Raw genomic sequence first — 10,002 nt, 5'->3', positions numbered from 1 at the left:
GAAGGGGCCTCCTCTTCCCTGCTTGTGGGTGCAGGATAGAATGAAGAAAGAGTCCCTGTGTTGTACTCGGTCCACTCAGAATGAGCCGTGAGCCAGCCAGGGTGGGGTGGGGATGGTCTCGCTTGGTCGTCTGTCCTTCAGCCCTGCTTTTCCCGAACACAGAGCCAGCTCCCACCACAAGCAGGAGCTGGGACCAAGGCCCCAGTGTGAGAAGAGGGCCTCGGTCTGAGACCCACGGAGCCAGACAGAGTAATCAGCAACTGAGTCAGAGGCTGTGCAGAGGCCGAAAGGCTGGGAGCCCATGGCATGGTTCAGGGACCACAGCCAAGGAGGCAAACCCCAGCATGTGCAAGGAGGAATTTCACCAAGCTTAGTTGTCCACACCTGTCCAGGTTCAGGAAGACACAGTCTGGGAGAAGTGAGTGGCCAAGGCCAGCACCGAGGTACAAGAGCAGGTTGGGCGGGGTGGGGGTGGGGCTGACAGTGGGCTGGAGGAGCGCATGTGCGCAAGCCAGAGCTGGGACGCAGGGATGGCGGGAGGGCAGCCGTCTCTACCGACTGGCTTTCTTGGAGGGGGCACTCAGGCTGGAGCCCTTCCCCAGGGCATCCTTGTAGTCGGTGGTGCTGCTCCGGCTCCGGCTCTCCCCGCCGCGGACACTGCACACTCCAGAGATGCAGCTGCCGCTGTTGGCCACGTAGCCTCCGCTGACCGAGCTGGGCCGGAAGCCATAGCCGCCGCTGCCGCTGGTGCTGCTGATGATGGCTGCGGGGCGGGGAGAGCAGAGGGGAGAGCCGGGTCAGCACCCCGCAGGCACAGCTAGGGCCTGGGCCAGAGGAGGCTGCCTTTCCTCAGGACAGGTGTGGCTCTTCTTGGAACAACGGTTTGGCTGGGGGACCCAGTCACAGTCAACTCCCTCCCCACTGGGGACAATATCGCAGAGGCAGCTCCCCCAACTCCCTATCCTTGGTTTGCCCGGTTTAGACTCAATCCAGCTGATTCTCAACTCTCAGAGGTCCACCTCTTTGGTCCCTGTGTCATTCTGGACACCTCCTGCCTCTTCTGTTAGCCTTTTCTCTAAACTTCTCAGCCTCCAGCCTCTTCCTCCTACCTCCTGCCAGCTGTCCTCCAGGGGCATCTTTGGGAAGCTACGATTTAACTCTTAGCCCTGGTGAGAAATCTAGACATCTAACAACTGTCAACTTGACTTCCGAGGTCCACCATTCCCCAGTCCCCCAGCCCCGAGGTCCACCATTCACCAGTCGCCCAGCCTGTGTGTGATCATAACCTCGCAACCTGGCTCTCCGGGCCTGTCACCCATACTCATTTTCTTGTACCACGTCCTTTGTTTCCCCATTCCCTTGATGAGAGCCTTCCTAGCTTCCGTCCCCTGGGAACAGGGAGACCGTGATAAGTGGGAAGGAGCCCTGGGCTGGGAGACAGGAGGCCTGATTGCTTGGCAATACTCTGCTATCTGGCTGTGTGATCTCAGCCAAAGGTTTTCCTTCTCTGGTCCTTAGATTGCTCATCTCCACATGTGTGGTATAACTAAGGCCCTTTCAAGTCCACAGAGTGTGCAGTTTTAGGTCCAAGCATACAGGTACTTACAGATGCTGACAGGGGAGGGAAATTCTCCTGACATCCTGTTAACAAGGGGAGAAATAAGAGCAAGCAGTCATTCAACCTGTAATCTATTAACCTCAAAGCTAGGGCCCCCACCAGACTAATGTGGGTTTCTGAATTCAATAGGCACCTATGGAAATTCCAGGGCTCCTCTGGCACACACAGAGCCTGAGAAGCTATGGAGGACACCCTTGAATCTTTGGGGGTAACCAGGCAGCCATCCAAGTTAAACCTAATGAGGTTTAACATCTGAGAGACACGAAGACACCTCCCAAAGGTCAGACCCAGGCTTTAATCCTTTCCTTCTCCCAAGAGCACTGGGGATGCTGGAATGGCCACCCATCTCTCACAAGCTCATCTTGGACCTGGGCAGTTAAGGAAGATGGACCAAGTTATGGGTTTTTCTTTTTCTTTTTGGTGGGAATGGGAGTGTGTCCAGGTACATACAGGGAAGTTGTGAGGATTGAATGAGCCAATACACGTAGCACAGTGCCTGGTATGAAGTAAACACTCACGTCTGGGTAGGTATTATCAATTCTGTTATTTTCCCTAGCATCGCCACCTCTTCACTCCCCAAGAACTCATCTTTTCTGGATTAGGATGTGTTGGGCTTTCTCCTTGGGTCCTTCCCCAACCCCTGCCTTCCTGCCAGAGCAGCCCCTGTTACCTGCACTCCTCACTCTCCAGCAGCTTGCGGTAGGTGGCGATCTCCATGTCCAGGGCCAGCTTCAGGCTCATGAGTTCCTGGTACTCGCGCATCATCCTGGCCAGCTCCTCCTTGGACTGGTGCAGGGCAGCCTCCAGCTCATCCAGCTTGGCCCTGGCATCCTTCAGAGCATTGTCACCCCTCTGTTCGGCGTCGGCGATGGCAGTCTCCAAGTTGGAAGCCTAAATGGGGAATTGGAGAGTTGGAAACCAGAAGGGCTCCCTGGAATCATCCAAATCCAAGTCCCACTCATTCTCTGAGATTCTGAAGCAGACATGCCCACCTCCACCTGTCAGACCTCCCTGTTCCTCTTCTAGTTGGAGCCCTTTCTGGCATTGGCAAGCCCTTCCTTAGCTTTAGCTTCACTACCTAGTGTTTAGACATTGGTGGATGAAAAATAGTGCATTCTGCAGCCCTGATAGATTCAGAACCACTCAGTTCCTTGCAAAGTCATTTATTTGGCCAGCCTATGCTGAGAATACAAAGTGAGTGAGAGTAAAGCTCAGCCTTCTGCTCTTGACTTTAAAGTCTGGGAGAAGAGACCACTGGAACACTGTATTGAAGGTACAGTGTCACTGGCTGCCCAGGTGTGTGGGGCCAGAAACAAGGGCATGGGGAAGGAGATGCTCTAGGACCAACTATTGTGCTTACCATACCCCCGGCTCTTGAGCCACAATTGAGACACCCCAGGGATGCCTGCTCTAAGAGTTTGATGTGGTGACCTCTTTGGCCCCTTTCCCTTCCTGGGCAGAGATTTGGGAGGCTGACACCCTCAGCCCATTCATCACCTCCCCCCAACCCACCAATTGTGCCCGTCTGCCCCAGGCAAAGGCAACCAGCCATCTCACCTGCTTCTTCACATTCTCAATCTCTGAGCGGATTCTCTGGATGAGCCGGGTGAGCTCTGAGATCTCGTTCTTGGTGTTTTTGAGGTCGTCCCCATGCCGGCCAGCTGCCAGCTGCAACTCCTGGAACTGCGGACCCAAAGAACAGAGCCATGGTTAGGGGTGATGAGTGTGTCGTGGGAGTGCATGGGGGCTGGGGTTGGTGATGTCATGGGGACAGGCCATGCTGGACACTTAACTGGATATTGTCTCCACTCTGAGAATGATCTGGCCCAGCCCTCCTGTCTAATGGGGTCACCCTCCCCGGCCTTGCCACAGCCCAGCTCACCTTGGTCTGGTACAGTGCCTCAGCCTCAGCCTTGCTCTTCAGGGCGATGTCCTCATACTGGGCACGGACCTCATCAATAATGCTGTCCAGGTTCAGGTCACGGTTGTTGTCCATTGACAGGATGACAGACATGTCGCTGATGTGGGACTGGATCTGAGCGATCTCCTGCAGGGGAATCAGGGATGGTCTCGAGACATGACTGATGGAGGTCAACAACCTCCCTCATAAGGTGAGCAAATCCCAGTGATGCCATTTAGAGGCTCCAAACCAAGACTGCTGCTCACGGCACATAGCAAGTTCCCTTCAGGCCCCAGACAGAGTCCTGCTGCCATGGAGGTAAGGCCAGGACCATTTCCCTCCCACCCAGAGAGTGGAGATGAGGAGCCTTTCGGGGCTGAAATGGAGATGAATATGTGAGAGCAGGGGCCTGTGTGTCCCTCCTGGTCTCAAGTAGAGTCTTACCCTAATGGTAGCCCTCAGAGGAGTGAAATGGAGAGATAGACTTACGGCTTCATAGAGACACTTGAAGAACTTGATCTCCTGGTCCATGGAGTCCACCTTGGCCTGCAACTCCACCTTATTGGCATAAGCCGCATCCACATCCTGAAAGATAGCCCAGCCATCCCCAGGTCACTGCCACTGCAGCCAAGAAGGCAACACATACTGCAGGCTCCTCCCTTGCACAGGGAACTAACCACCTCTCCTCTCTGGGAGGCTCATGAGAAAGGGGAGGAAGGAGCAGAGGGCCCAGCCCTGCCCCATCCTGTGAATGGGCTCCCTCGGCAGTAGGGATGGGGTGCCCCGCTAAGAAAAGGAGCCCCAGCCAGGCTGCTATCAGTCATCCTGTGGCATCCGAGCCAGGCCTGCAGCTGCAGGGGACTTCTGTGTGTTGTTCTCTGCTGTTCTTCACTGTGGAAGAATTCTACCCCCATTAAGCATTCAAGAATGCCCCCATCCTCTCTCTCTTTTTATTCCCTTCTCTGGATAATTTTGCATCATGGTTTTCCCCTGCCTTCCCCTCACCATTTTGGAATAAGCTCACTTTCTTTGAAAGCAGAGCACACTGGCTTGCTCAGCTCCACCAGCTCCCAGGCCAACCCCAGACCCCAGACCTGCCTGCCCCCTCACCTTCTTGAGCAGCACAAACTCATTCTCCGCTGCTGTCCGCCTGTTGATTTCTTCCTCATACCTGTGGGAATGCCAGGGCTTTTTTGGTTACTATGTCTCACTGAGAACCCTCGCTTGCCCAGGGAAGAGCCTGAGCTGGGGGCAGTGTGCTTGACAGAGGGCACAGATGCTGGAGGGCCTGCAGAGTCCAGGGCCTTTGGGGCCAGCCAAGCAAGAAGGCTTCCTGGAGGAGGGGATGTGATCACCAATTTTGGAAGAAGGAGATTGTTGGAGATTGAGCTTCAAAAATGAGAAAGGAGCATGTGGAATGAACATCCTGAAGGAAACCACCCATGTGTCCCAAGTGCCAGGTTGGAAGAGCAGGGAGCAAGTCCCAGAGCTTTCTTGGGGTGATTCTACTTGGTATGACAAGGAACACTGCCCCCTGCCTCCAAAAACTTCAAGCTGGGGTAGCTGCCCACTCCTCCTCAAAAGGGACAGGGACAGTCATGTAGCTACAGGGAGTCCCCTCCCCACTCACCTCTTCTTGTAGTCCTCCACCACATCCCGTACGCTCCTCAGCTCCGAGTCCAGCCTCACCCGGTCCCCGGACAGCGTCTCCAGCTGCTTCCTCAGATTGCTGATGTAGCCCTCGAGGATGGGCTCTAGGTTGTTCTTACAGTTGTTCAGATCCAGCTGCTGCAGCAGCTCCCACTTGGTCTCCAGCACCTGGTTCTGCTGCTCCAGGAACCTCACCTGAAACCCAGTGCCCAGAAATGTTGAGCCTCCATGGAAACCATCACACCCGTCACTCCTAGGACTCTGGGCAAAGTGATCCCCCTGCATTTTCTCCTCTACTCTTCACAACAGCTGTTAGAGGTGTGTGCTCCTTAACCTTATTTTGTGGAAAGGAAACTGAGAAGTTGACCTTTCCCAAGGTCCACTGGTTTAATAAGTATCAGAGCCCAGAACTGGACCCAGATATATGTTCCAATAATCTGTGCATCTGATCACTCTGAACCCACTACGGCCAAACCAGTCCAGGGCAGGGATGAGACTGAATTTACTGCAACAGAGTCAGGCTGAGTCCATCTTTGGAAAGGCTGACCACTCAAAAGACAGGAGTCTGCTCTTCATTTTCTGGTATTTCATGATCAAGAGGCTCAGTGGACCAAGAACTCCTGGGTGTTCTAAATTCCTACATCAGAATCCAACTCCATCTTTCTCAAGGCCTCTTCCTTCTCCCGTAGTCCTGCTCCTCAGAACCATCTTCCCTAGAGCAAACTTGGTTCATGAGCAAGACGGACAGACAGAACTCCCATGCCACCGTAGCCTCTCTGGATCAGGAAACTAACCAGAGCTGGTGGATCTGCAGCTCTTGTTCGGTTTGGGTTGATTTTTGGTTTTTTATTTTTAATGTGACCTCTCTTAATCATATGTGAGCACAGCTACTTTAAACAAGGTTGTGTTCCTTAAAGTCAGAAACACAGGACATCAGAAAACTGTCTGGGCTTCAGTGTTGAGGTGGAATTGGTCACCAAACAGCTTGCCTCCAGCGGATCCTCCAGCATTTGGTTTGGTTTAAGCAATCCTGACTTTTTCAAGTCTATACAGAAGACTGAGTATTCACCACAAAGAATACCCTACACCCAGGACACCATAATGCACATCTGGACTCCACATCTGGATGGCTGATAGTATGTACCCATCATCCCTGGCTTCCTGGGATTATGGGATTGTGCTCCTCTGGAGACTAAAATTATTTAGGAAACCTCCAGGCTTTTGAGCCCAGAGGCACCCCAGGCAGACCACCTTTTTCACAGAGGTGACTGTCTTCATGCTTGTCTTTCTTTCCGTGTCTCCAGACTTTTACTTCTTAGTGAGGTCTGACCAAGTCAGCCCAAGGTCAGTCCACTCCCATCTCCCCAGATCCCAAACCTCAGAATACTTTGATCTTCTAGAAGTGAAAAGTCTTAGGAGGTAAGAAGCCACCAAGACAGTGCAGCCCCTGAAGTGAGCAGAGGCAGCAGGAACTGCTCCAAACTGGAGTCCAGAGCTGTGGGGAGGCAAGGTTTTGATGGCCATTGACTGTCACAACATAGGCTTTGTCCTGGACTGACCCATCCTTGGTGCCTGACTGTCATGTAGCCAGCCGAGTCCTCCAGTGCCCACTACTGGGTCTGGAGTCAGAAGGCTGAGCCTCCAACTGCACCTTCCCTTGTCCGGAGATGACCTTGGGCACGGCATTGCCCCATGCCTTTGCTGACTTGCAAAATGGGAGCAATCATTTCTTATCTACAAAAAGGCAGGACCTATCTGGACTGGATGATCCCTTGAGGCTTCTTCCAGACCTTTGATTTTTCTCCTTCTCAACACTCCTCCTTCAGCTTTCAGAGATAAAAATGATAATAACAGTAACCACCATCTGGGGAGTACTTAGCATGCATCAGGCATCATGCCAAGATCTTCACATGCATTTTCTTTCACAAATCTGATAGTGACCCCAAGAAGTAGGTTATTATCTCCATGATGGAGATGAAGAAACAGAGGCATAGACAGGGTGGATGACTCTCCACCCATCCACGCATCTGGCTAGATGACTGGCTTAGCCACACAAAGTCACACAGCTGGTAGGTGATGGGGCCAAGGTGGAAACCAGGTCTGAATTCAGAGCACTGTGGAGACCTTGTCCCCACCATGCTCTTCTGCCTCTCAAGAGAGTCCTCACCCACCAAAACTAATGCCCATGGCCAAGCCACCCATGAAGGACCATTTGCTGATGCTCCCAGTCCTTCTGTCAAAGGACTAGAGGATAAGATCAGCTTGCAATGATAGGAGGAGGACTGCTTCCCTGGCCCCTCAGTGGCAGATTCCTTGTCATGGGCTCTCCCTGAATATAGCCTGCTTAGACCCAGGCTTAGCAGTAGCACCAAGCCGGCTCTCAAGAGTAAGAAGCGAGGATCTGTCTTCTCTTTGGAGCTCCTTTCAGTAACCCTGACAAGCCTCTGACAATAGAGATTGACCTACCTGTCTTTTCTCAGGAAGACTACACAGGAAACCTTAATTCAGTCACCCTGGATTCAGTGCCTTCTTATTTCTAACCTCAATCTCTCTGGTTGCAACAAAAGCACATGTTCCAAGAAGAAAAGACAAAGGCTGTTCACAGGTCCCCAGGTCCTAGCAGACCCACCTTGTCGATGAAGGAGGCGAACTTGTTGTTCAGAGCCTTGATCTGCTCCCGCTCCTGAGCGCGCACTTTCTGGATCTCGGGGTCCAGCTCCACGTTGAGGGGGGCCAGGAGGCTCTCGTTGACGGTTACCTGGTGGATGCCTCCAGGTGGGCACACAGTCGGGCACATGGGCCCCAGGGCCACGCTGCCAAACATGCTGCCGGCGAAACCACTGGCCCGGCCTCTGCCAAATCCATAACCTCCACTCTTCCCACTGCCGCTGGCCACGTTGAAGGAGATGCTCCGGACGCCGCCCAGGTTGTAGAGGCTCCGACTTCCAAATCCCCCACTGAGCCCTTTGCCGCCTGCCCGGTAGGAGGACGCGCTGCCTCCGGAGAGCACAGCTGAGCAGCCGCTGAAGCCTCCCTTGGCAGCAGCTCCCGACTTGCAGGTGAATTGGCGGCTCATGCTTCTGGTGGAGATGGGGCTTGGATGCTGGAGGAACGAAGGCAAATTCCCACACAGCTCTGCAGGTTGCAGTGAGGACTGGCAGGTGCCCTCCTTTATATGCGCTTGGCACTGGGGCTCGTGGCTGGCCAGTCAAGGGCTAATTCATGGGTTTGGCTTGCCTGGGAGCAAGAAGTCATTTTCTCTGTGCTGAGCTAGAGATCAAGCCTCCCCACCTCTGAAACAACATGAAACCATCAAATTGCTGGGCTTGCAAGCCTTGCTCATGTAATTTGGGTCTTATCTAATTAACCTGCTGTTATAGGGTAATTTGCCCCAGGCCCCAGCCTCTCCAGGGGGGGTGTCATTGGCTCTTCATCATCTCTATCCTGATGAATCTTCTCTTGGCTATGGGCTTCCTCCCGGGGACCAGGGGGAGCAGATGGACTGCCCTGGACAGGGAAGGTTGCTGGGTAGAATATCTGGGAACTCCAACCAGAGCTGTGTCCTCTTCTTTCATGGAAAGGGGCCATTCATTGAGCTGTTCATCCTTTCCCCAGGCCCCCTGAGACACACCCCACCCCATGGCCTCATCTCCCAACCCACAGAGGACAGTAACTCTCTCTGTGGAGTATCAGGGGTGGAGTGACCCTCTCCCTGGCAAGGGACATGAACAGCCCAGACCAGAGTCAACCCTGGACACAGCAGGTCCTTGAGCTTCTGTAAGTTCTCCAAGAAATGGGATTGCCACACTTCACCTCTCTCAAATTCTCAAAATAAGACAGGTTAGAGGCTGTGCAAAGGATGTCTAGGGCTTCTGAGGGGGCTCAGTGGTAAAGAATCCACCTGCCAATGCAGGAGCAGCAGGACACAGGAGTTCAATCCTTGGGTCTAGAACATCCCTGGAGGAGGAAATGGCAACATGCTCCAGTATTCTTGTCAGGAAAATCCCATGGACAGAGGAGCCTGTCCAGCTACAGTCCATGGAGTCGCAAAGAGTCAGGCATGACTGACTGAGCATGCCTGCACACAGGGATGTCTAGCCCTTCAAGCACCTGGGCAGAATGAAGAAGATGAGGAGGATGGTGTCAGGCAGGTGGGAGAGAAATTCCCGGAGTCCACTGGGAAGAGATATGGACACAGTGGACAGAGGCTCATCCAGGGCCTGGAGATTTCAGGGGAAGCCTCCTGAACATCCATTTTGTCATGTATGTCCTCCAATGTGTATTTGCTAATAAGATGTAGAGCAACTTGGTCAGGAACCATCTGTTTAAAATTTAAATGAAGAAGTTACTGTCAAGATGAAACTGGACTTCCATCACATCCCTCAACACCCAGGCAAGCCAAGGGTGAAGGTCTGGCCCAGAGCGTGGCCCAGGGAGCACTGTGCATCTTGCTTCAGACACTCCTGTGGTCCCTGCCCCAGACTCTGCCTGTTGTCCCCTCCCTCCTGGGTCCCTGGCTCCCGCAGTGAACCCCAGTGCTCACCCATGATTGCCACTGAGACTGCAGCCCCAGCTCTGCCCATGGCCGGCTCTGCCACTGGAGATTGCCATTGCCCAAAGATCCTGCTGGGGCCCCATGGGTGGGCCGTGACTCTCGGCTGGGTGTGGACACAGGAGAGAAGAGAATCTGGGGCCAGGCTGGTCTGGGGCTCTTTGTCACCTTTTTAGGTGGTTGACCTGAAATCCCTCACCCCACCTGCCACGTGCTCCTTCCCAGTCTCCCCCTGCCATTTTGTCTGCATGGTTCACCAGAATTTCTCTTTCCCTCCCTTCT

General features: G+C 53.6%; 1 protein-coding gene across 1 annotated transcript; it reads right to left on the bottom strand.

Annotated features, from left to right (window-relative positions):
- Positions 1-551: 551 nt before the first annotated feature.
- LOC133041680 (keratin, type II cytoskeletal 71) lies at positions 552-8,244 on the bottom strand. The gene is made up of 9 exons (XM_061122642.1): positions 7,798-8,244; positions 5,149-5,363; positions 4,629-4,689; positions 4,008-4,103; positions 3,501-3,665; positions 3,176-3,301; positions 2,289-2,509; positions 1,607-1,641; positions 552-763 (listed from the first exon to the last, which is right to left on the bottom strand). Exons 1-9 carry the CDS (start codon positions 8,242-8,244, stop codon positions 552-554), a joined length of 1,578 nt encoding a protein of 525 aa, XP_060978625.1.
- Positions 8,245-10,002: the final 1,758 nt, after the last annotated feature.

Source organism: Dama dama, chromosome 3, assembly GCF_033118175.1.
Source record: "Dama dama isolate Ldn47 chromosome 3, ASM3311817v1, whole genome shotgun sequence".
NCBI classification, from domain to species: Eukaryota; Metazoa; Chordata; class Mammalia; order Artiodactyla; family Cervidae; genus Dama; species Dama dama.
The sequence above is the reverse complement of the archived record's forward strand: the minus strand, read 5'-3'. Positions and strand labels throughout refer to the sequence as shown.

Excerpts from the sequence above, each read along its gene's own strand:
- LOC133041680 (XM_061122642.1), bottom strand. The coding sequence starts at position 8,244 with ATGAGCCGCCAATTCACCTGCAAGTCGGGAGCTGCTGCCAAGGGAGGC. Across the intron at positions 4,104-4,628 it reads AGTTTGTGCTGCTCAAGAAG|GATGTGGATGCGGCTTATGC; the intron begins GTGAGGGGGCAG and ends GCTATCTTTCAG. Across the intron at positions 764-1,606 it reads TCCCTCCCCTGTCAGCATCT|CCATCATCAGCAGCACCAGC; the intron begins GTAAGTACCTGT and ends CCCGCCCCGCAG.